The sequence below is a fragment of the Bos javanicus genome, chromosome 15 (assembly GCF_032452875.1).
Source record: "Bos javanicus breed banteng chromosome 15, ARS-OSU_banteng_1.0, whole genome shotgun sequence".
NCBI classification, from domain to species: domain Eukaryota; kingdom Metazoa; phylum Chordata; class Mammalia; order Artiodactyla; family Bovidae; genus Bos; species Bos javanicus.
Genome location: NC_083882.1, coordinates 17,960,029 through 17,985,553, shown reverse-complemented (window position 1 = coordinate 17,985,553; position 25,525 = coordinate 17,960,029). Strand labels below are relative to the sequence as shown.

The 25,525-nt window shown below is 35.5% G+C and overlaps 1 protein-coding gene across 4 annotated transcripts in view; it reads right to left on the bottom strand.

The window, feature by feature from the left end:
• The window catches only part of ATM (ATM serine/threonine kinase), a 152,252-nt gene that overhangs the window by 37,811 nt on the left and 88,916 nt on the right, over positions 1-25,525 (bottom strand). For 2 of the 4 annotated variants that reach the window (XM_061440214.1, XM_061440213.1), the window contains 16 exons: positions 24,678-24,765; positions 21,926-22,081; positions 19,306-19,414; positions 17,356-17,444; positions 17,155-17,257; positions 16,363-16,511; positions 14,929-15,033; positions 13,558-13,677; positions 10,321-10,555; positions 9,211-9,378; positions 7,300-7,413; positions 6,543-6,760; positions 5,841-6,052; positions 4,781-4,890; positions 1,372-1,530; positions 785-923 (listed from right to left, as the gene is read on the bottom strand). In XM_061440214.1, coding sequence (XP_061296198.1) covers positions 785-923; positions 1,372-1,530; positions 4,781-4,890; positions 5,841-6,052; positions 6,543-6,760; positions 7,300-7,413; positions 9,211-9,378; positions 10,321-10,555; positions 13,558-13,677; positions 14,929-15,033; positions 16,363-16,511; positions 17,155-17,257; positions 17,356-17,444; positions 19,306-19,414; positions 21,926-22,081; positions 24,678-24,765 — 2,274 coding nt within the window. The other 2 variants (XM_061440215.1, XM_061440216.1) reach the window with 2 other exon arrangements.

Sequence of the window (25,525 nt, the reverse complement as noted above, 5' to 3'; positions counted from 1 at the left end):
ACTTAAGATAATTATATAATAGTATGAATAGCACATAGATAATGGTATACACATTACTATTAAATGTGACTAAACAACATGACAGTATTCTGTTTGCTTAGAGGAACACTATGAGAAGCCTCATTTTTATTTTAAAATAGTAAGAATTTAAATATGAAGATATGATCCTGAACAGAAAAAAAGAACATAATTATTAAAGTATGGGGAGACAGATACACACAACCAAATATAGCAGCTTGTAATTATTTAAAGAGACATAGCAAGAAGAGTGAAGGAGAAAATGATAAGATCTTTTCATTTTTAAGTCCTAGAGTGCAGTTATCTATTATCAGTTCCACAAGATATTAAGTGAAAAAGTAACTGGCGGGGTATTGAAGCTTTTTAGATAAAAATTAAGTTTTGAATCATGTGTGAGTTGTAATCATCAAAACTTTTGTATCTATAATTAATGTATGTGAGTTGAGCAGATTTACATTCTGTTTTGTAATTAAAATATCCCTACAGAGAATAAGTGTGATTCCCTGGTGGCTCAGTAGTAAAGAATCCGCCTGCAATGGAGGAGACACAGATTCAGTCCCTGGGTTGTGAAGATTTCCTGGAGAAGGAAATGGCAACTACTCTAGTATTCTTGCCTGGGAAAATGGGAAATCTCATGGTCTGTCCATGAGCCTGGCAGACTATAGGCCATGGGGTCACAAAAGAGTCAGACATGACTTAGCACCTAAAAACAACAACAGAGATTAACACAGCAAGAATGCAACATTCATTCTTTCAAACTGCATACTTCTCTGAGTCCTCCACTGAGTGGCATCTAAATTTGCTAGTATAATATAAGCATCACAAAGTGCCTCAACACTTCTGACCATCTGAGGTCTCCTACTTCGGATAGTACGTATTATTTTGTTAGCAGCCTCGGTTCGATCCTATTAATAAAATACAAACAAAAAATATTACAAAAGCAAACATGTGACATTAAAACTTTTTACAGTTATAAAAACAAAAAATGGAATCTATGCACTTATCTAGACAATGGAAGGACTATAATCCCTCAGAGACAAAGCAGTCACTATATTATGAATGAAACATATCAAAGGTATAATAATCTCAAGAGTAAATGACTTGGGTACATTGTAAAATCTATTTTTTTCTTAACTCATTACTTGAGGAAAAACAGTAAAATACCTTTGGTATCTCTTATGCTTTGAGAAATATTCAGGAATTTTGAACCAATTTTAGGTAGCATCATAATAACAAAGGATTTACAAATTGAATATTGTCAACAATACATATTCTTTGAATTCCTGGGACTTAAGAAAGGAATATTTTGGGGAAAAAATGAATATTGCAACTCAAAAAGTTCATTTCAAATACCTCATCAAGCTGAGAGCTTTGTTTTGGTGCATTTTTAGTAATTCTACTCCTTCTGGCTGCCTCTGGTTTGGTCAAAAATTCATCCTTGTTTGCATTTGCTAAAGCCAATATAATAAACAAAGTGTGATGAGGATGATCCATTGAAATTCTAGAGATGAGCTGTCAGAAAATTAAGAACTGTTAATTTTATGGAAAGAAAAAAATTAAAAATCCATAACCTTTTAACTTTTACTTAACATTAAGATACATTTTACTGTGCTAGATGCAGCAGTGGGTGGACTGTGTGTGGGGGGCGGGAGTGGTGGTGCGGGAATGTATGGGAGAGAGAAGTATATGAGGAAAAAGAAAGAGAAAGTGAGTAACAAGTGGAGTATGAAAGGAGACAAAAGAGAATATTCTTGCCCTTATATAACATACTAAATATGACCAACTAAACTTTTTTGAATTAACACCCAAAAAAGATGTCCTTTTCATAATCAGATCAGATCAGATCAGTCACTCAGTCATGTCCGACCCTTTGCGACCCCATGAATCGCAGCACGCCAGGCCTTCCTGTCCATCACCAACTCTCGGAGTTCACTCAGACTCACGTCCATCGAGTCAGTGATGCCATCCAGCCATCTCATCCTCTGTCGTCCCCTTCTCCTCTTGCCCCCAATCCCTCCCAGCATCAAAGTCTTTTCCAATGAGTCAACTCTTGGCATGAGGTGGCCAAAGTACTGGAGTTTCAGCTTTAGCATCATTTCTTCCAAAGAAATCCCAGGGCTGATCTCCTTCAGAATGGACTGGTTGGATCTCCTTGCAGTCCAAGGGACTCTCATAGGGGACTGGAATGCAAAAGTAGGAAGTCAAGAAACACCTGGAGTAACAGGCAAATTTTGCCTTGGAATACAGAATGAAGCAGGGCAAAGGCTAATAGAGTTTTGCCAAGAGAACGCACTGGTCATAGCAAACACCCTCTTCCAACAACACAAGAGAACACTCTACACATGGACATCACCAGGTGGTCAACACCGAAATCAGACTGATGATATTCTTTGCAGCCAAAGATGGAGACGCTCTATACAGTCAGCATAGACTGACTATATATAGACCGGGAGCTGACTGTGGCTCAGATCATGAACTCCTTATTGCCAAATTTAGACTTAAATTGAAGAAAGTAGGGAAAACCACTAGACCATTCAGGTATGACCTAAATCAAATCCCTTATGATTATTCAGTGGAAGTGAGAAATAGATTTAAGGGACTAGATCTGATAGAGTGCCTAATAAACTATGGACGGAGGTTCGTGATATTGTAAAGGAGACAGGGATCAAGACCATCCCCATGAAAAATAAATGCAAAAAAAGCAAAATGGCTGTCTGAGGAGACCTTACAAATAGCTCTGAAAAGAAGAGAAGCGAAAAGCAAAGGAGAAAAGGCAAGATATACTCATTTGAATGCAGAGTTCCAAAGAATAGCAAGGAGAGACAAGAAAGCCTTCCTCGGCGATCAATGCAAAGATATACAAGAAAACAACAGAATGGGAAAGACTAGAGAACTCTTCAGGAAAATTAGAGATACCAAGGGAACATTTCATGCAAAGATGGGCTCAATAAAGGACAGAAATGGTATGGACCTAACAGAAGCAGAAGATATTAAGAAGAGGTGGCAGGAATACACAGAAGAACTGTACAAAAAAGATCTTCAAAACCCAGATAATCACAACAGTGTGATCACTCACCAGGAGCCAGACATCCTGGATGTGAAGTCAAGTGGGCCTTAGGAAGCATCACTTCGAACAAAGCTAGTGGAGATGATGGAATTCCAGTTGAGCCATTTCAAATCCTGAAGGATGATGCTGTGAAAGTGCTGCACTCAATATGTCAGCAAATTTGGAAAACTCAGCAACGGCCACAGGACTGGAAAAGGTCAGTTTTCCTTCCAATCCCAAAGAAAGGCAATGCCAAAGGATGCTCAAACTACCGCACAATTGCACTCACATGCTACTAAATCTCACATGCTACTAAAGTAATGCTCAAAATTCTCCAAGCCAGGATTCAGCAATACGTGAACCATGAACTTCCAGACGTTCAAGATGGTTTTAGAAAAGGCAGAGGAACCAGAGATGAAATTGCCAACATCTGCTGGATCATCGAAAAAGCAAGAGAGTTCAAGAAAAACATCTATTTCTGCTTTATTGACTATGCCAAAGCTTTTGACTGTGTGGATCACAATAAACTGGAAAATTCTTCAAGACATGGGAATACCAGACCACCTGACCTGGTCTTGAAAACCTGTATGCAGGTCAGGAAGCAACAGTTAGAACTGGACATGGAACAACAGACTGGTTCCAAATAGGAAAAGGAGTACGTCAAGGCTGTATATTGTCACCCTGCTTATTTAACTTATATGCAATTGTACATTATGAGAAATGCTGGGCTGGAAGAAGCACAAGCTGGAATTAAGATTGCTGGGAGAAATATCAATAACCTCAAATATGCAGATGACACCACCCTTATGTCAGAAAGTGAAGAGGAACTCAAAAGCCTGTTGATGAAAGTGAAAGAGGACAGTGAAAAAGTTGGCTTAAAGCTCAACATTCAGAAAACGAAGATCATGGCATCTGGTCCCATCATTTCATGGGAAATAGATGGGGAAACAGTGGAAAGTGTCGGCATCTGGTCCCATCATTTCATGGGAAATAGATGGGGAAACAGTGGAAAGTGTCAGACTTTATTTTCTGGGGCTCCGAAATCACTGCAGATGGTGACTGCAGCCATGAAATTAAAAGACACTTACTCCTTGGAAGGAAAGTTATGCCAACCTAGATAGCATATTCAAAAGCAAAGACATTACTTTGCCAACAAAGGTCCATCTAGTCAAGGCTATGGTTTATCCAGTGGTCATGTATGGATGTGAGAGTTGGACTGTGAAGAAAGCTGAGCACCGAAGAATTGATGCTTTTGAACTGTGGTGTTGGAGAAGACTCTTGAGAGTCCTTTGGACTGCAAGGAGGTCCAACTAGTCCATCCTAAAGGAGATCAGTCCTGGGTGTTCATTGGAAGGACTGATGCTGAAGCTGAAACTCCAATACTTTCGCCACCTCATGTGAAGAGTTTTGTCATTGGAAAAGACTCTGATGCTGGGAGGGATTGGGGGCAGGAGGAGAAGGGGACGACAGAGGATGAGATGGCTGGATGGTATCACTGACTGGATGGACATGAGTTTGAGTAAACTCCAGGGGTTGGTGATGGACAAGGAGGCCGGGTGTGTTGCAATTCATGGGGTTGCAAAGAGTCGGAGACGACTGAGTGACTGAACTGAATGACTGACTGAAAATTTTGTGTTGCCACTTTCTGGAGCGGAACAGTAATATACAATAATATAAAAGAAAAGCAGTTGTGGTTTGATTTTCACGTTTACTTACATTATTGAGGACTTCATGAAATCCTAGGCCTCCCATCATCTTGGTCCCCATTCTAGCAGCCAGTTGGTACATAAGAGGCAAAAATTTGTATGATGGAATCTTCATTCCATCTCTCTGCCCATTAAAAATTACAAAATTAAAAAGCAATGCATTTCAACTAGCCCTCACATCTAAACAAATACAAAATGCTCCTCTATTAGTGCAATCATCAAGCAGACATATTTTTTCCTTATTATTTATCTCAAAGTCTAGATTGACTCACTGGTAAATCACGTTTGAACATGTATCAGATTGCATTCAGAAGTGGAATACTTGGTACTGCTTATATTCCAGTGAATCCAAGGAGGACAAATGTTGATCTAAGGACTATTGTAATCTTGACTCCTGAGAAGTCAGTGTGAATAAAATGGAATAACTATTTTTCTGTACATACTAAAAGTAACAGGATTTAATGTACACTAGTAGCAGAAATTTGTTGTATCTGTTATGAATATTAACATTTGCTTCAGCCAGAACTATTTTACTTTTAAACTTCAAACTGATTGACAACATAATTTTAGGTATCATTTAAGTATCATTAATAAATTTAGGTATCATTTAAGTATCATTAATAAATGATAGGCATACTATTTAGATGTCATTAATAAAACCCAAGATTTTTAAATAAAAATTTATAAAATTCTACTGCCTTAATGTTTTCTTAAAATTTTTTTTTCCATTTACAAAAATAATTTATTTTTGTAAAAAAAAATCAACAGAAAATAATAAAGCAGGGGGAAAAAAAACACCACCTGTGATCACATCATCTTTAACTGCTTTCCAAATCTCCCTATCTAGCATTCTGGGTACTTTCCGATGGTAATTGCAATGCTATGGGAAAAGACTGACTTAATTTTCTCATATTCACATAAACCTACATCATTAGAGTTAGTTAAGTATCTGTGTGTAGAGCCCTAAACCAACTGCCAAGGATACAAAGTATACAAAATGCATGACATTTGAGGGGCTAATGGCTTAACTTTTAAAGCACAGGCTAGAATACCTGGTTGAAAAAGAAAACTTGCCTTCATCATGCCATTGACTTCAGAAACTCCAGAATTTTCAAGCCAGAGAGAACAAAGACGAAATATCCACATATCATGCCCTTCGCCACTTAATAAGCAATTGATGTAATTTTCAACTGCTTTACATAAGAAACGTTTACGATCCTCTTTCAATGCATGGAGTGCACATTCATCCAACTCCAGCTCTCGCTGAACCTTTACTGTGTATCTTACATTGGATAATTAAAATAAAACACAAAAGCCGTTAAATTTTATAGAACTACAAAATCAAGTAAGACATACAATATAAATGAAAAATCAGGTGTCCATCTTAGGAGAAAAAGCAAAATTCTAAGAATTATAAACAGAATAAACTTATTTTTGTCTTTAAGTTTCTGCAATTTAAAAGCTATTTTAGGCAACCAAAGTGGACTCTAGCCAAGGTGTTTCATTAACTTTATTTTCTACTTACTCTAAAATATATATACGAAAAGCAGGTTTGAATAAAGGATTTAATTACATCAAACTAAGTAACTTCTCTCTAATTTTAACACATATCTCTTTTTCAACTAGGATACCAACAAACAAACTAAAAAAGCAAAACAAAGTTAACAGCAGTATATTCCACAATTAGTACAGAGCCACAGCATGAATTCCTATCTGGTTCTGTATACCTGTATAAATACTGTATATCTTGTTACTTGTAGACCCTCAGTTACCTGTTGGTCTGGATTTTATGTTCCCTAAGTAGGCCAACTTCCTCTTTGGCTCTTTTCAGGAGAGCTTGCTTGTTTTCAAATTCTGATGATTTCATGTAGTTTTCAATTCTTTGGTACTGAGTATCTGAGAACCGTGCTAATGAGAGAAATGCCTTCATTTTTCCATTTCTGAGCCCATCATTGCTTTCTCCATCATAATTTCCAGCAACTTCCACAGCCTTCAAGAAAAAAAAAATCCATTTATATTTAGATACTAAATGCATCTAAAGAATTACTCAGATCAAAGAAATATCCACAGTAAAATTTAACATATATATATATATGTATATAAGCTAAATTATACAAAATACATTATTTCTTTGAGCTTTCAAAACAATTTTGACAGAGCAGAAACAACTGAAATAGCTAATATATGTAAAGAATGGTAGAACTAAAAAAACATATTAGGCTTTTCATGTTCATTTATTAGTGAAGTAGCTATTTTTAAAATTAAACTATATGAATAAAAGGGAGAAACAGGAAGCTCAAAGGTGGTAGAAGCACTGGATTGGGAAGATGCCCTGGAGGAGGGCATGGCAACCCACTCCAGTATTCTTGCCTGGAGAATCCCATGGACAGAGGAGCCTGGCAGGCTACAATCCATGGAGTTGTAAAAGACTTGGACACCACTGAGCAACTTTCACTTCACTTCATTTCAATGAAAAGATCAAATGTATTCATGCTAAGCAACTCTATTAGGGTTCCTCAAAAACCTTACCTTTTCTAGATAGGTCTGCATGATGACTGCAGGATTTTCTAAGCAAGTTTCTGCTAACCAGGTACCACAAACCCTTAGACATTCTGTGTATATAAGTTTTAAGTTGGGATCATTCTGTAAAGGAAAGCAAAGTCTTAAAATGTAATTCATTATAATGACTGTACAAAAATATCTTCCATGTAGGAAAACAACAGGTTAAAAATGTCTTTCCTCTTTGGCTTTCAACTTACGATTATTTTAATAATTCCAATATTTACTTTTATAAAATAATCATTCTTTACTACTATTACTATTATTATTACTATTATTGAAACAACTCACATTTATTGAGTACTTTTATATGCTTGGCATTATTACTATATATAATAATAAATAATAATTCATTGAATCCTCACAAGAATCCTATGATATAAGAACAATTATTATCCTTAATTAGAAAACTACAACTGAAGTACAAAGAGGGTAGGTAACTTCAGGGTCCATCAGTTCACTCGCTTAGTTGTGTCCGACTCTTTGCAACCGCATGGACCGCAGCACACCAGGCCTCCCTGTCCATCACCAACTCCTACAGTTTACTCAACGTCCTGTCCATTGAGTCAGTGATACTATCCAACAACCATCTCATCCTCTGTCATTCCCTTCTCCTCCTGCCTTCAATCTTTCTCAGCATCAGGGTCTTTTCCAGTGAGTCAGTTCTTCATATCAGGTGGCCAAAGTATTGAAGTTTCAGCTTCAACATCAGTCCTTCCAATGAACACTCAGACTGATCTCCTTTAGGATGGACTAGCTGGATCTCCTTGCAGTCCAAGGGACTCTCAAGAGTCTTCTCCAACACCACAGTTCAAAAGCATCAACTTTTGGCCCTCAGCTTTCTTTACAGTCCAACTCTCACATCCATACATGACTACTGGAAAATCTACAGCTTTGACTAGATGGACCTTTGTTGGCAAAGTAATGTCTCTGCTTTTTAATATGCTATCTAAGTTTGTCAGAGCTTTTCTTCCAAGGAGCAAGGGTCTTTAATTTCATAGCTGCCATCACCATCTGCAGTGATTTTGGAGCCCCCAAAAACAAAGCCAGACACTGTTTCTCCTGTTTCCCCATCTATTTGCCATGAAGTGATGGGACCGGATGCCATGATCTTAGTTTTCAGGGTCCATCCTGTTAAGCAATATTTAAACAATCATACCATGTGAGCTCCCAGGACTTGGTATAATGATAAATTTTCTAATAACAGAGGATGTTATACAAGTTTCCATTATCCAAAAGTACAAAATGTTGATATTCACCTAGTAGGTGTATGTCAGAGGGACATCATTGAGTCCAAACCTTTAAAATACTTCATGATTCCTACAAATGCTGCTAAATTTGTCCATCATATGCTGGAGACAGAGTTGAAGAAGCAATCAAGTTTATAATAACTAATATAAAATATATATGTACATTATAGGTAATGGTAGATAAAATATCAGAAGTGATGTTTTCAAGGTCTTTGGATTAACAACCCAATTATTTCAACTTGCCTTTTAAAAAGTTTTATTCTCTTATGCATTTCCTCTTGCATTTTTTTGTCATTTCAAATCTATAGTAGCTACTTCATCTTTGTTTCCCACACACCCTCCTTGAATACTGTAGAAAGTTTTAAAAAAATAAGGCTTATCATTGGGATAAATTAATCTATGATGAGATGGACTGATGGAAATGTTGTAAATAGGAAAAATGAATGCTGCCTAAACTTTTACAAATACTAATTTTCAAGACTCCTTTTTATAATTTCTTGTTCATGGATCAGTAATTTCAAATCTTTAATAAAATTAGTAATTATATTAAAATTTATTTAAAATATTATAAAGCACAGTAATCTTTCTTATTACAGTAAATACTAATTCAACCAATAGAAAAATTGTGAACCTCTGTACAACTGGCATCCAGCTTCTTGATCATTTGCTTGAGAATACTCAGGGCAAGACTCTGTTCCTTTTTTGCCCAGAATACTTGTGCTTCCTCCAGTTGCCACTCAGAGACTCCACTACTAGCTGAATTATACTGTTTAATTTGAAATATTGCCCTTTCAGGGAGCTGAAATGAAAATAACAAATGGAAATAAATATTTTTACTATTACTACTAGTACTTCTACTAATAAAAGAGGTCACCACCATTCACTAAGGACTTGACAATTTTTAAGACTGTCTTATGAATCAGTTCTAATGAGATGGATGAAACTGGAGCCTATTATACAGAGTGAAGTAAGCCAGAAAGAAAAACACCAAGACAGTATACTAACACATATATATGGAGTTTAGAAAGATGGTAACAATAACCCTGTATACAAGACAGCAAAAGAGACACTGATGTATAGAACAGTCTTATGGACTCTGTGGGAGAGGGAGAGGGTGGGAAGATTTGGGAGAATGGCATTGAAACATGTATACTATCATGTATGAAACGAGTCGCCAGTCCAGGTTCAATGCACAATACTGGATGCTTGGGGCTGGTGCACTGGGACGACCCAGAGGGATGGTATGGGGAGGGAGGAGGGTTCAGGATGGGGAACACATGTATACCTGTGGCGGATTCATTTCGAATATTTGGCAAAACCAATACAATATTGTAAAGTTTAAAAATAAAATAAAATAAAAAAAAAAAAAAAAAGACTGTCTTAAGTGCATCTCTCACTGCCTTCCCCAGCCCCCGTATCTGCCTGTTTTTCTCTTTACATAAAGACATATATAATTATGTGTGTTTATACACAGTATATACAGTCACTGAAATGTTATACATATAGTAAGTTAGGTAGCTTCTCATTATTTAACCAGGAAATTGAGGATTAGAGAAAGACTTGTGCAAGACTCAAATTCAGGTCTAATTCCAAAAGGGAAAATCTTAAACAACTATGCTATACAATGTTATAATAGCAATCTGTCTCTCAATGACATTTCTTTTTACTTATGCTTTCTATTTTCTAGGTAATTAAAAGGCAAGGTCAATGAGTGAGATGATATAGTTTTAAATCTGATTACCTGAGTGTTCTTGAAAGTTCGAGCTAATACAGAGAGTTCTACAAGATGCTTGGTGAGAATGTCCTTAAAACACTCTCTTTGGGAGTTTTCCATTTCCTTTTCCATCAAGATCTCCAAAATGACTGTGCGTAGGGCCATTATAGGCTCCTGAAAACTAAAATCACTGTCTTTGAGAAGCTGGGAATGTTTCCACCACTTCATGTACACTTCAGAGGGCTGCTTATCTGTTACTGATCTGAAAGCCAAATCACAGGGTTCACATTAGCAACAGAAATGAAAAAAAGGTGCTATTATGCAGGTTCTAAAAGTTAAGATTTAATAAACACTAAAGGAATTTTTGCAGCAACATGATTGGAACTCCTAAAATAAACGAAAATAAGAATCAAAGTTTAGAAACCTACAATATGGTCAGACCTCTGAGGGTCAGTCAGCAGAGAACAGATGATGAACATTTAAAAATTTTCTTTTTTAAAATTGAAGCACAGTTGACTTACAATATTATAGTAGTTTCAGGTATATAGGACAGCGAGTCAATATTTTTATAGATGCTACTTTCAAGATATTCTTTAAAATACTCTTCAACCTCACAAAAAGCAGCACTTCTAAATTAACATTCTTCTGAAATGAGAACACATTTATCAGGCCTCTCACTCAGAACATCTATACCTCTAGTACAACTTCAATGATCCTTCAAAGAGGACAGTCAGCAAGGAAATGAAATAAACTCATTAATTATCTACCGTACCCATCAGGCACAGGGCATGATTCTGCAAAGCTGTTAAAGAAAGCACAATTCAATGAAGGAAATGCTGGCATCTGGCAAAGGTTTCATATACCAATATTATTTATTAAAGGAAGAGAAAATACATCTTGTACAATTAGTTCATACGAGCAGAGTGCTTCCCAGATGTTCAAATTAAGCAATACTGTGCAATCCTTCAGGAGTACTATATGGGGAGAAAAGTGAAACTGAAGTCGCTCAGTCGTGTCCGACTCTTTGCAACCCCATGGACTGTCCACCAGGCTCTTCCATCCATGGAATTTTCTAGGCAAGAGTACTAGAGTGGGTTGCCATTTGAAGCAGGGAAACTCAGAAGACGACCTTATGGTGATGTAGGAAATGAAAGTTCTTTTAGTTGCTTGATAAAGAAGGAAACAGTAACACAAATTCACAGGAACCAAAACTTTAATTCCTCCCAAAATGATCTTAAGAGCAGCGGGTCTCAAATTTTCTAATCTCAGGAAATCCTTTATACCAATAGTCCCCAATCTTTTTGGTACCAGGGGATGGGTTTTTGTGGAAGACAATTTTTCCACAAACTGGGGAGCTGGTGGGGTGGATGGTTTGGGGTTGATTCTCATAAGAGCTCACAACCTAAATATCTTGCATGTGCAGTTCAGTAGGGTTTGTGCTCCTATGAGAATCTAAGGCTGCTGCATACGAGCCTTGGGGAAAGATTGTAAATACAGATGAAGCTTCACTTGCTTGCCTGCCAGCTTACCTCCTGCTGCGTGACCTGGTTCCTAACATGCCATAGCCCGGTTTGGGGACCCTTGGTTTACACTTTTATAAATTAAGGAAGACTCCTAAAGAGCTTTCATTTACAGTTCAGTTCAGTGGCTCAGTCATGTCCTACTTTTTGCAACCCCGTGAATTGCAGCACGCCAGGCCTCCCTGATACTTATTAACATTTGGGCTTCCCTAGTGGCTCAGATGGTAAAGAATCTGCCTGCAGTGCAGGGGACCTGGGTTCAATCCCTGCGTTAGAAAGATCCCCTGGGGAAGGGAATGGATACCCGCTCCAGTACTCTTGCCTGGAGAATTTCATGGATAGAGGAGCCTGGCACGCTACAGTCCAAGGGGTCACAAAGAGTCAGACACGACTGAGTGACTAAACATTTTCACTATTAATATTTACTTTATTAGAAACTAAAACTGAGAAAAATGTAACATGTATTAAAATTTATTTTAAAATAAGAATAATAAATCAACTATATATCACACAAAACTTAGTGAGATTCACATTTCTATGAATCTCTTCGATGTCTGGCTTAATGGAGACACTTGAATTCTCATCTCAGATTCTGCATTTAGTTTGCTGTGCTATGATGTTTGGTTAGAGAATGTGAAGAAAATCTAGCCTCATACAGATACAGAAAAGGCAGGAATATGGTAACAGTCTTTTCAAATAATTGTAGGTATTCTCTGATACCTCACCAAAACGTCATTAAACCTCATGAAAGAATGAAAGCAAAAAAAAAAATAATAAGATTTTTCTATAATTTTAACAATAGTTTTAATTTCATGAACCCCTGAATGGATTTTAGGGCCTGCAGGATCTCTACACTACATTTTGTGAACTGCTATCCTAGAACACAAGTATGTGTTACCAATTCGTCAAACTTTTCTTTCTTAAAATTCCCTAGCAGAGAAAGATCCAGAAATACTGCAAAGTGAGATGACTTCCTTTCCATCATTAAAAGGGGCAGTCTCCCTTAAACACTCCATATTCTTTAACATTGACTGTTTACTAAGAATTAGTCACCACGAAATAGCACTAGGGATACAAGAAGAAATAAGTCCCACTTTTAGGAACCTTCTAGTATAGCATCAGAGAAGGCAATGGCAACCCACTCCAGTACTCTTGCTTGGAAAACCCCATGGACGGAGGAGCCTGTTAGGCTGCAACCCAAGGGGTTGCTAAGAGTCGGACACAACTGAGCGACTTCATTTTCACTTTTCACTTTCATGCATTGAGAAGGAAATGGCAACCCACTCCAGTGTTCTTGCCTGGAGAATCCCAGGGCGGGGGAGCCTGGTGGGCTGCCATCTATGGGGTCGCACAGAGTTGGACAAGAATGAAGTGACTTAGCATACCATAGCATAGTATAGCATGGCAGAGTATATATAAAGTAACAATAATGCAATGCAGTACTAAAACAGTGGAGTATATACAATATGCTATGATGAAAAACATGAGAAATAATTTCATCTAGGGTGGAACAGGGGAAAAGCTGTAAAGAGAAAAACACAAAGTTAAATTTAAAAACTTGAATTTTTACAATGAATATTTTTGAAAATGTTTATTTTAACAAGATCACAGTTCTTTGGTCAACTTACTTATACTGTGATAAAAGGAGAGGAACCTATGGCTGGCCTCTATATAGTTTTTATTTTTTAAAGTCACTTTGGTAACAGGTTGTGCTTTGGGATACACAGTCACTTGAATCACATACCTTGAGAAAAGTTCTCCAATGTTTTCAAGCTCTCCAATGGCCTGCAATCTGCTAAGTGTAGGGTAGAGGGAATACACAGACTCAAGACTGCCCTTACACAACTCTTCCACTTCTTTAACTCTAGTAGCAGAAAAGACAAGATACTTGAAAACTAAGATAAAATTTTTTTATAGAAAATAAAAGTTGAGTTCTCATTATAGACCTTTGTGTTGATTTAATAATAGCAATATTCAGAAGCACCAGCATAAGGTAGTGAAAACAAAGTAAGCCTTGGAATTGTACGACTGAGATCTAAATTCCAGTTTTGCCAGTAATGACTGTATAACTTTGGGCAATTACTGGATTCCTCTGAAACAAAGTTTTTTCACTTCCAGAATTATTTTAAATGTTAGAGAATACATACAGAAAAAGTCTAACAAAGTAGCCACCACATGATAAGCACTTAAAATGGTAGTATTACTTCTGTAAAAAAATACAGGATTTATTAGGTCACAACTACTGTTAACCAAAAAACGTCTTACATTCATCTAGCCTGTTATAGTTAAGCTCTTTTTTGTGTATTATCTCATTTGTGCCTCAGACCGAGCCTGTAAGTACTAATCACCATTTTACAAAAAGAACATTAAATGCTAAGAGAGGTAAATGACACACAACCACTAGAGACAAGATTAAAATTCTCAGTACATTTGTCCAGGAAGAGAACCAAGGGATGGGAAACAATAAGACTTTTCAGGGTTCAGCATAAATTGATCATGGTTCCAAAAGGAAATTTTATTTTTAAAGATAGCATATATTTGAACCACATAAGCAAAGAAAAATGTATTATATAAGAAAAAAAAAAAAAGCTTATGTAAGTACCTAACATATGAGAATGCTCTTACATTTAAAACAAAAAAATTAAAGGTATACATAAACATTTGTGTGTACACATACATGTGTGTGTATACATATATGTATATATATTTTGACAAGTGTATGTCAAAGAATTCTTTCATATAAAGCATTCAAAATATGAAGATTCAGAAAACAATTGTTAAAACAGAAACACTTGTAATTCTTATGCAAACATGTTTGCAAAAGATAAAATTCATCTGAGCACTCACTTCTCAGATGTGGAAAAGCTATGAAATTGTCAACTGTTGAGTATTTCCTCCCACTTTGGAAATTCTGAGTTTCAACACTGATTGGTATGAATTATGAATTACACAAGGAATTTTTTTTAAGGGAGTAAAGGGAATGACAAAAAACAACCTGACCAAAGCTATCAGGTCCTCTCCTTTCACCACTGCAAATCTTTGTACTGAAATTATTCTTCAGGTTTTCAGAAAAGAAGCAATGTTAAAATACAATAACTTTTTCTTTTTACAATACCTGGCGTGTTTGAGACTTTCATAAAAAGTGGAGAATTCTCTGTCTCTTAGAGACTGCAGAGCATTGTACAACAACTCGTGGTAACTGGTTCTTTCCACTCCTTTGCTGTGAAATAATTAAACAATTAGAGAAAAAAATGTATTTAAAAACAGAGAATCCTGGTGTGTGTGTATAAACAGTTTTACCAAGAGGCAACATTTTAAACTACAATTAGAATTATCTCCATTTAAAAAAATGCATTTCTAGAAAATTTGGTAAGAATCATGAAGAATTCTGTGGATCTTTTAATTCTTCAAGCAGAAAAAAAAGTAAATTCCTCAGATTTTTTTTTTCAGGCTCTAAACATGTTATATTCCCATTTGTTTATTAGATGAACACCTACTATGTGCCAGGTACTAGTCACCAGGTTCTAGATGCAGTGAGTTCATTAGCAGACAAGTCAGATTAGGCCCCCATTTTCACAGAGTTTATGTTCTGGTTTGGAGATGGACAATAAATAAGAAAAATACCAGGACAAAGGACATGTAGAAAAGTAAAACAGGGTAACAAAACAAATGACTGAGTGGTTACTTTAGAATGGAAGGTCAGAAAAATTCTGACAAGTAGCCACCTTCATGGTAAGAGGAGAAAAAAGAAGATATATATTTAAGGCTTTTAGGTACAGTTTGGCTTAATGGAAAAAAAAAAACAACACACACAAGGAGCACTATGTGGCAGAAATATAGTATGCAAGGAGAAAAATAGCATATGGAGATTCAGAGGCAAGTAGGAATCAACTCACAGAGTAAACTGTTTCTAAAATATGACTGCATACCCCTGATTTTACAGCAATCTAACAGTTTGAAATCTGAAAGACATTCTAATTAACGAATTTTTTTTCTATGAAAGTGATTAAACATACAATTACTGTGATTTAATTATTCTTTGGTTTATATCATCAAAAGACTTTTACATGAATACACAATCTTTTATTAGATTAGGAGCTTGGCTTTTCATTCACAACACATGGGGACCTTACATGTAGGCTAAAGTCATTATCTTCCTATGCTATTGATTTAGCAGTTTTTTATATAAATTATTTCACAAATAAACAGTCTTTTGTGTATCATCCAGCCAATAAAAGTGCCAGCTGAATAAATAAAATGTTTGCAGCAAGAGAAGGGAAATGCCTGACTTTCTCTTTGGATTTGTAAACAATACGTGAGAAGATTCTCATGAGAAAATAACTTTTATACTTCTCTTTTCAAAAATATCATGAGGGTAGAGGTGGAAACAGAATGAAATTCAAGCCTATGTACACTGCTTATTGCTATGTTATTCAAGCATTTAGCTTAACAGTATCTACAAAACATAAAAACACAACTCCCATTATAAAAACAGCTCATTGTTCGTAACTAGAGAAATGGCAATATTAAATGTCTAAATTGTTCTTACTTGACAGAAATGCAGTGGTCCCACTGCATATTCCTCCATGCTACTTGGTAATGAAGTTCCTGTAGTTCAGCACACCACTCTTTATTTTCATGATCTAATCCTCTTAAATAGATGGAAAGAATATGGCAGAGTCCCAAATTCTGCAAGGCCTGAGCAGGAGTTAAAAAAAAAAAAAAGAAAAGTAAAAAAATAACAATACTAGAGAAACAAAAAACAGCAATCAAACATAAAAAGTAACTTTCAAAATTTTAGTAGTTCACAATATCACTTAAATTCCCAAAATATTGTTTGTGTGTTCCCCCTAAAACACAAAGACAGAGCTCAAAGGGCTCTGCTATTTGATAAAAGAATGGTTAAGAAATATTAGCCAGGAATATTAGTAATGATACTTACCATACTTACTAATGATACTTATTAATAATGATATCATTAGTAATGATACCCAGAAATGATAACTTCTGGGACAAACTCTAGTTCAAACTATGAGAAATAGTTTACATGAGATTTTCCATACAAAGGACTTAATTCACGACCAGGCACATTGTATACAGTTCAAGAAATGTCTTCTATTGTTAGCTAAGAAGATTATGACCAACAAATCTATACTATCTTTCTGGTCAGTCATCTGTCCAATTTACCTGTGTATCCTTCTGAGTTTTAATCCCAGTGAAAGAAAAATAACCTTCAGTCTTAGCCCTATAGTTTATCTGTTTGTGTAAATAGTCCACTGATATACTGAAATAATCTGAGCGCTACACAAGTAGTGCTTTACTAAAGCAGAAAAAAAAGTACCTGAATTATTCCTGCCTGACGAGTTGATGAGGAGATTGTGGTCTCAAGGTCATATGTTACTAGGGCTTTCCCCCACATTGCTTCATGTTCATATGTTCGTAGTCTATAAGAAAAGAGTTTTTAAATGCCTTGAGTTCTATATGCATGTAACTTCTCTCGTAACAGAATTACTATAGCATTATCTATGAAAAAACAATTTACCTAGTAAGGGGTTGTAACATTTTCCCTCCACCACAGCCATAAAGACTATCTGGCTCTCCTATACTTCTGTAGATTTCTAAAAGCAGATCCTAAAAACAGAAAATTTTTTTTTAATTGAAGGGAAAAAATATCAGTTTATGAATTTAGGAAATTTAAATTATATAACATGTTATAAAGGTAAAATTAATGATACTGAAATATATACTAAAGATATGGATTACAACACAACAAACTGATCTGAGACAACAGAATGACTATGGACTACTTGAAGAGAATTGCTCACAATTTAATGAATTAGATAAGATATAAATCTCAACCTATGATGCTTCTAACACATGCAAAAAAACCCATGAAAACAAAAGCAAACAATCCTGTCAACAGCTAAACCAGTACATGGGAAAACGAAGTTCTGCAAAGTCTTACTCTTCAAAACTGAACTTGGTAAAAAAAATTTGTAAGGTTTTCTTTGAAAGAATATTCAAAGTTGCATTATGTAATAATTGGTAAAATGTGATATAAAGAATTGGCTTGATGATTCAAACTTTGCAATAAAATTTACTCGGGAAAGAATTGATTCTCTTTAAAATAACCTCAGTAAAATAAAAGTGAAAACGGAAGACAAAACAGAAAGAAGCAAAGGAAAAAGAAAACAAAGAGAAATGGCATTGTATAGAAAATTGATCAAGCACTTTACTTATCTTAATGGTAGTTGCTCCAGGAAATATTTTCTAAACACAAACTGGTATTGGCATGTTTATCATTCTAATCAAATTGTTTCTATTCATAAGGGTGAAATCAAGCCCTCAAGTGTTGGAACATTTAGTCCTGAAGCTAGCACAGTACCTGGAGCACAGGGATACTCCAAAACCTCAGAAAAGAGGGTAAAACTATAAACTAGCAAAATAGGGAAGGAGAAAAATTAGGAAAACAATATCAAAAAGGCAGACAGAATGTATTTCAAGTAAGGCATAGTTGACGGTCTTAAGTGTTGATGAAACATGAAGGAAGAGGTTGAATGAAAGGTGAGGGCTAGACTTAGCAACATCAAGTTTATGAGTGACATTAGCAGGTGCTATCCAGTGGAAATTCTTTCACAAGGTTTGGCTGTGATGGGAAGGGAGAAAAAAGGGTGTCACCTTAAAGAGAACATAAGGAAAAGGGAAATGATTTGTGTTCATTTGAAGGAGAATGTTTTTAATAAGAAAAGTCTGAAATGTTTGAATATATTGAGAAGCATGGCACAATAAAAAAATAAAGTTCTTGACAGTTGAAAAACAAAGCACAGAAAAACGGGCAGCAGGAGAAACTGTTCCTCTGCTTTAACAAAAGGAAAGATTACAGTGGGAACAGATGCAGGAAGATTTCTATGTTTGACAGTGTCATATGGTGGCACTTCCTATCTATGTCCCCTATTTTGTCTAAGAAGTAGGAGACGCACTGAAAGCAGAGGAGAGAACATCAGAGGTGTAAGCAGACTGAAGAAAATCATTTTAAAGGAAGAATAGGTCAAATTAAGAGTCAAATTTAAATTTTTAAATTTAAACATTTACAGAAGAAGCAATCTGCCCTGAGATGTGATATACATTAAACAAGTAAACAAAAATATAAATGTTAAGTGCTATGAAGAAAATAAAGAGTACTATAGCAGAAAAATATATGGTATAATTTACCCTATGAGATAGGTGGTTGTACTTTCATCTTTCTGATAAAGGAACTCAAAGTTGAAAAGATTAAGTAATTTCTGGAAGATTAAACAAGTGGTTGAATAAGGATAGAACTCATTTGCCTAATCCAAGGCCTAAGCTTCAATACATGAATTTAACATATTTGACAGTCCAAAAGGTAACTTCCGTTTGAAAATCAAATGACAAATCTATATAGTCTTTATAACAAAATAGTCCAAAGTGTAAAACCAATATTAACATTTATAATAAAGTCTATAATATATACCTGTAAACTTATCCCAGTTTCTTCCTTACTTTTTTCACTCAAACTGGAAATAGTTGTACTTTGGCTTCCTTCTTCAAATGTAAGACTTCTGTTTGTCACAAGAGCATCTCTTTTAATGGGAATATACTATTTTGAGGCTTGCTAATATGTATACCATAAACTTTGAAAGAAAAAACTAACAAAGGTTACAAATAAAATATAATGAACCATTTATACTTGAAAACAATACCAAGCCTAGAATAGAAAAGGAATTTGTGAGTATTAGGTCTTTGAATGAGAATTACATTTTAACCACAGTCTCATTTATAGAAAAGCTATATGCCAAAATATGCTTATTTTTTACAGAGCTTAAACATAGAGCAGAAGCCCTTGAGTTCAATTCCTAAATGGTCCGTCAGTGATTTTACCTGAAGTTTAACCTCACTGGGGCTTCCCTAGTGGCTCAGAGGGTAGAAGCTGCCTGCACTGTGGGAGACCTGGGTTTTGATCCCTGGGTCGGGAAGATCTCCCAGAGAAGGGAATGACTACCCACACCAGTATTCTTGCCTGGAGAATTCCACAGACTGAGGAGCCTGGCAGGCTATAGTCCATGGGGTTCAAAAGAGTCCTCATTAATAAACACAGGCATGCAAATTAAGACCACACCTGAGATACTAATTAACACTTGATAATTTGGCAAAACTTAAGAAATCTGATAGTGTTGAAAAGGAAGTGGACCAGTAGAATCACAGGTAATAAGTGACAGACTTAGAATTGTCTACATTTTGCTATTAACTAACTTGAATAGGAAACCTAAGAGAGCAGTTCACTTTTTTGACCTGATAGTGTTTGTAAACTGTTGATTTGTATTTTGCTTTTATACTTATCCTGACCACTTTAGATTTACCAAAGTATCAGTTCACCTGAGTCACTGAAGAAAATCAGCATTCCCTACCCTTTCTATGGCAACCCACACCAGTATTCTTGCCTGGAGAATCCCATGGACAGAGGAGCCTGGCAGGCTACAGTCCATGGGGTTGCAAGAGTTGGACACGACTTAGCGACTAAACTACCACCACCCTTTCTATACACCTCATGTTTGTTTGCTCTCCCCTGTCCATTAGGCATTTGAAAAAAAAAAGTCAGATTGTCAAAGCAAAGAGCAAGTCCCATTTAATTGAAGCACTTCTCCCCTAAAGCTAACCAAAATAAAATCCAGGCACCTTTGCTTGTTAAGCAATTTTGCAAAAATTTGCCACATTCTATATAATCACTTATTCTCAAATTAAAAGAGCTTTTATTTATACTCAGATAAGAACTGTTATTAACCCCTGATTAGTAAAAAATGTTATTCTATGGAACCAAGATACTGAGGTGCACTCAGATTAAAATTACTACAAAGTATGCAGGATTTCTGCCAAATTTTTAAGACCTAAAGTAGTCAAAAATCAATTTCTTAGTCATTTTACTTGTCTTTGTACAAAGTCTTAAGTGCTCACAAATATGTCAATTACACATTATACACATGATCTACACACTGTCGATTTTTGTGGGTATTTTAGTAAAACCTAGAAATTACATTCCAATTCTATTACGCTACAGTTGATAAGTATACTATAAGGGTATACTGATCACACTGTAGATTTTTAACAGTTTTTAATTGAAAAGGAGAAATTAAAACAAATGAGAGCATTAAGCAAACCAGTCCAAGTCTACTAAACTAATCCTATCTGAACTAGGATCTGAACTCTGGTGCCTGGTTTTCCACAATCCAAAAACCATACTGTTTTCAGCTTACTGATAATCCAAAATAGAAATTATAGGTAGCAAGCATAAGAAATGCATCAATATAACACTTCTTTGCTATTTCAGTTTTGTAGTATGAGTGATTTCATGGTGGGAAAGTGAGGCTAACTATAAAAATAAATATTTACTGTAAAGCAATTATTCTCCAATTAAAAATTAATTAATTAATTAAAAAAATAAACACTAAGCTATTTCAAATGAACAAAGATTTGAGGAAGGCCATTAGGACAGTAAACTGTATTTTTTACTTTTCAACTTTCTTGGCTATTTTTTGCTTTTCTCTATTATCTAAGATTATACCTGTTAAACTCTTATGAGAGTTCTAACTCAGAGGAAAAGCAAAGTAAAGAAGCAGGAATCCAGGTAGACACCAAAACAATGAAAACGATTTAGTCACAGAAAGCAATCAGGTTACATTACTTCTAGTCAATAAGTAAAATGGACCTTGAATAAAGTGAGGGAACAGTGGTAAACTTAATTTAAAATTAGGGAATCATTCAACCATTTGAAAAATAATTAGTGATCACTTATATAAAGTTCCCAATGCTAGTTACTATGGGGAATACAGAGAAAAATAAGGATGATCTCTGTCCTCCAGAAGTTTGTTATCTGTGTAATTTTTATAATTATTGAGTAATAAACATCTCTAGTTCAGGGCAGAACTGCTTATTTCTTTAACATACTTTTATTATCATTTCTCCTTAAAAGGTAGAAAGTGTTTATTTAAAATATCTTTTAAATGGGAGAGTGGAAGTAAAACACATCTTTAATATATACCTTTAATGAAACAATGTCGACACGAATTTTACAAACCAAAACTTCCAAATCCCATTACCTTTTCTCTTGATCATCCAAGTTCTTCTTATCTGCATAGATTTCTGCATAGAGCAATGCGGTAAAATGAGCAGCACAAGACTGAGCTACTTTGGCAACCTCTAGATAATTTAACTCCAGCCAGAAAGCATCATCAAAAACTGTTCCTGAAGAAGGTCTAAAGAAAAAATTTAAATATAGTCATGTCCATTTCTTTGACTTACATACCAAAAGTAAGTTGATATAGAATACAATGGTAGCGAATGCTAGTTAAAACGAAAATTACATTCAAATAACCAAAAACCACATATCCCCAATATATAACAATAAACACCTAAAATAACATAGCTAAAGAGTTCCAGCACTTTTTTTGGATCACATACCTATTAGAAAATCTGATAAAAGCTATGGGCCATCATCCCATAAAAATTTGAGGTTCATACTTGCCCCCCACTGAGGGATCCATGGACCATAGGCTAAGAATAGGCTATGCAGTATACAGTAAAAATACATACACAAGTGTTTTTAAATGATCAATTTAATGAAAATATTGTTTCTTCTAAGACACATTTACATGTCTTTCTATTGCAGTTAATTTTCTTCTGAGCTAATTGCCTAGGTTGAGGTTATTTAACAAAAATCTTCCACGGTGATAACAGTAGGCCTAACCGGAAGGGATGACATTATCTTTCTCAAAACAATTTCATAGAAATCTGACAAAGCAGTAGTTAAGAAAATTGGTATTAAAGCAGGAAACTAGCTAAGTTCGAATCCAGCTGGATTACCTACTACAAGCTGTATGAATTTTGGCAAATTAACCTCTTAAGCCTCAGTTTCTTCATTTGCAAAACGAGGAAACAATATATACCTCAGAGAACAGCTATAATGAGCAAATAATGCTTACAAAGCTGATGAATAAAGTGCCTATCACATAGCCAAGACTTAACTATTGCTATTCTGAGAAACCAGTCCATCCATCCTAAAGGAAATCAGTCCTGAGCGTTCATTGGAAGGATTGATGTTGAAGCTGAAACTCCAATACTTTGGCCACCTGATGCGAAGAGCTACTCATCTGAAAGAAACCTGATGCTGGGAAAGATTGAGGCGAGAGGAGAAGGGGACGACAGAGCATGAGATGGTTGGATGGCATCACCGATTCAATGGACATAAGTTTGAGTAAACTCCGGAAGTTGGTGATGGACAGGGAGGCCTGGCATGGTATAGTCCATGGGGTCACAAAGAGCTGGACACGACTGAGTGACTGAACTGAACTGATTCTGAGAAACATGAACCTGAACTCAAGTCCTTATGCTTTATTCTATGTCCCAGCCGTATTCTCTCAAGAATCTTAAGGCCTTATTTAGAATAAAAACTTAATATTGAGAAATTTTATCTTCTTGAAGGCTAACCAAAGTAAATACTACTCTAACTCAATGGTAAATATAAAATGAATAATTCAGAGGTGAAGCTGCATCCCAGCACTGAGAAAAGAGATGCTGCCAGTTAAAGTTTTGAACAGTTTTTCTCACAAGAGGATTCGATACAAAACAATATAGTGAATCAGTAACTTTCTAACCAGAAACAAAGACACCGAAAGGCCTAACACTTCTTTTTCTAAGCATGAGATAGCAAGGATGAAGAGGATACAGGGGGAGTAAATTTTTAAGATGTAAACGCATTTCGGTCAAAAAAATTTTCCAAATTCCACTACCAATTTTTTATTTTTCTCTCACTATTCCCTCTCATTCTTTATCAGTCACTGCCACTACCACCGTACAAACTAATGAGACATCAATGCCTACCTATTCAAGTTATAGGCCTACTACATTATTTCTTTAAGGTTCTGGTCAACTCTGGAGCAGTACAAATCTGTCAACCATCCTCTCTATCAATTCCTGTACTCATTGTTAAACATCTCAAAAAAAAAATTAATAGGAACAAAAATACTGAATTATAAAGCAATTTATCAGAATCAAGAAAATAAACACTGCTATAGACAGTATTACTATATAGAAGCACAGATTTTGAGGACCATGTTACACAGTAAAGAAACTTGTGCTTCATAATAAAGATAAATAAAGGAACTTTTTTACATAATTCTAACTACTTTTGAGACAAAAGTAAAGAAAAAAGTTAAAAGAGGAGCAATGCAACTAAAAGTAACCTGGAAAATCACTATTCCTTTTCCATTACTATAAATGAAATAAACTAAAGCCCCCAAAGACTGAATGATTTAGCAAAGATAACACTGTTACTATTATAGTTGGGGCTAGAATTCAGTGCTCAGTCGCTCGTTGTGTCCGACTCTTTGTGACCCCAAGGACAGTAGCCTGCCAGGCTCCTCTGTCCATGGAATTCTCCGGGCAAGAATGCTGGAGTGGGTTGCCATTTCCTTCTCCAAGAATTCAGAGTTCCTACAGTATTCAAAGTCTTGTAATTTATCTTGTAATAACTATACTGGAAAATAATCTGAAAAAAAAAATACATATACATAACTAAATCACTTTGCTGAACACCAGAAACTAACACAATATTATAAATTAACTATACTTCACTTAAAAAAGTATTGAGAGTTCCTGACATTGATTTCACCAAAGCTCCACCCTGAATATGGATTTATTCATATGGATTTATTTCAAGGAGATATAAGCACCACACATACTAAATACAGCACCTTGCAACAGCATTACCTCAAATAATCATGTTAAAATTCAGTCAGCAATAACAAGTTACACTTCTAAATACCCAAACTCAAGAACCAGTAGTCACATTACCTCTTTTGTCTCCTCATGTAGTCCACAACAGCAAGCATCGTTCTTTGTGATTTTTTATCCACATGGCATCGAAAAAAGTGCTCTGACTCTGACAAAGAAAGAGATGTCCCATCAGTCCCAGACAGGTGTGCTTAGGCGTCCTCTTCCTTTTGTCTGGGATTGTCTCCCTCTACACTATAAGGTTCTAGCACAAAACAGGCTCTTAATAAATATGAATCAACAAATGGAATTTAATGACATTTCTTTTTCTTTTAAAAGCAACTATATGCTTATTAAGAATTTAACTGTAATTTATATTTTATTTCTGAAGAGGACTAATTCATTGATTTAGTTAGGACTTTTTAATGTACTAGGTAGGTGCTCAGTTTACAATGGTATAAGAAAGACTATTTCTGACCAAATGGAACTCAACGACTAGCCTAAGACACTCTTAACATAGTGTGATGTGTGTAATGATAGAGAAAGTTTAGAATACCAGAGAGGCATATAAAAAAATAACTCTGAACAAGAAGAGTTTCACAGAAAAGAATGGTATCTGAAAAACTAATGTTTCATTTGGAGAGGAAGAAAGAATAGTGTTCCAGCCAACAGTAAGATGGCTGAAACAAGAACTAACATGGAGGATTTACTGAAAGATTTCACTGTATTGAACCACAAAGCTGGAAAGCAGCTGTGGACAAAGAAAAATAGATGGACTAACGTTATTTATAACACAGAACTCCCAGGATTTGGTAATCAGATGAGACATGTGAGAAAGGTTTCAGGCTTAAACCACTGCATGCTCTTTCCTGAAAGAAGGAGGCTGGGGGACGGAGGTAAAGATGATATATTTACCTTCGGACTACATT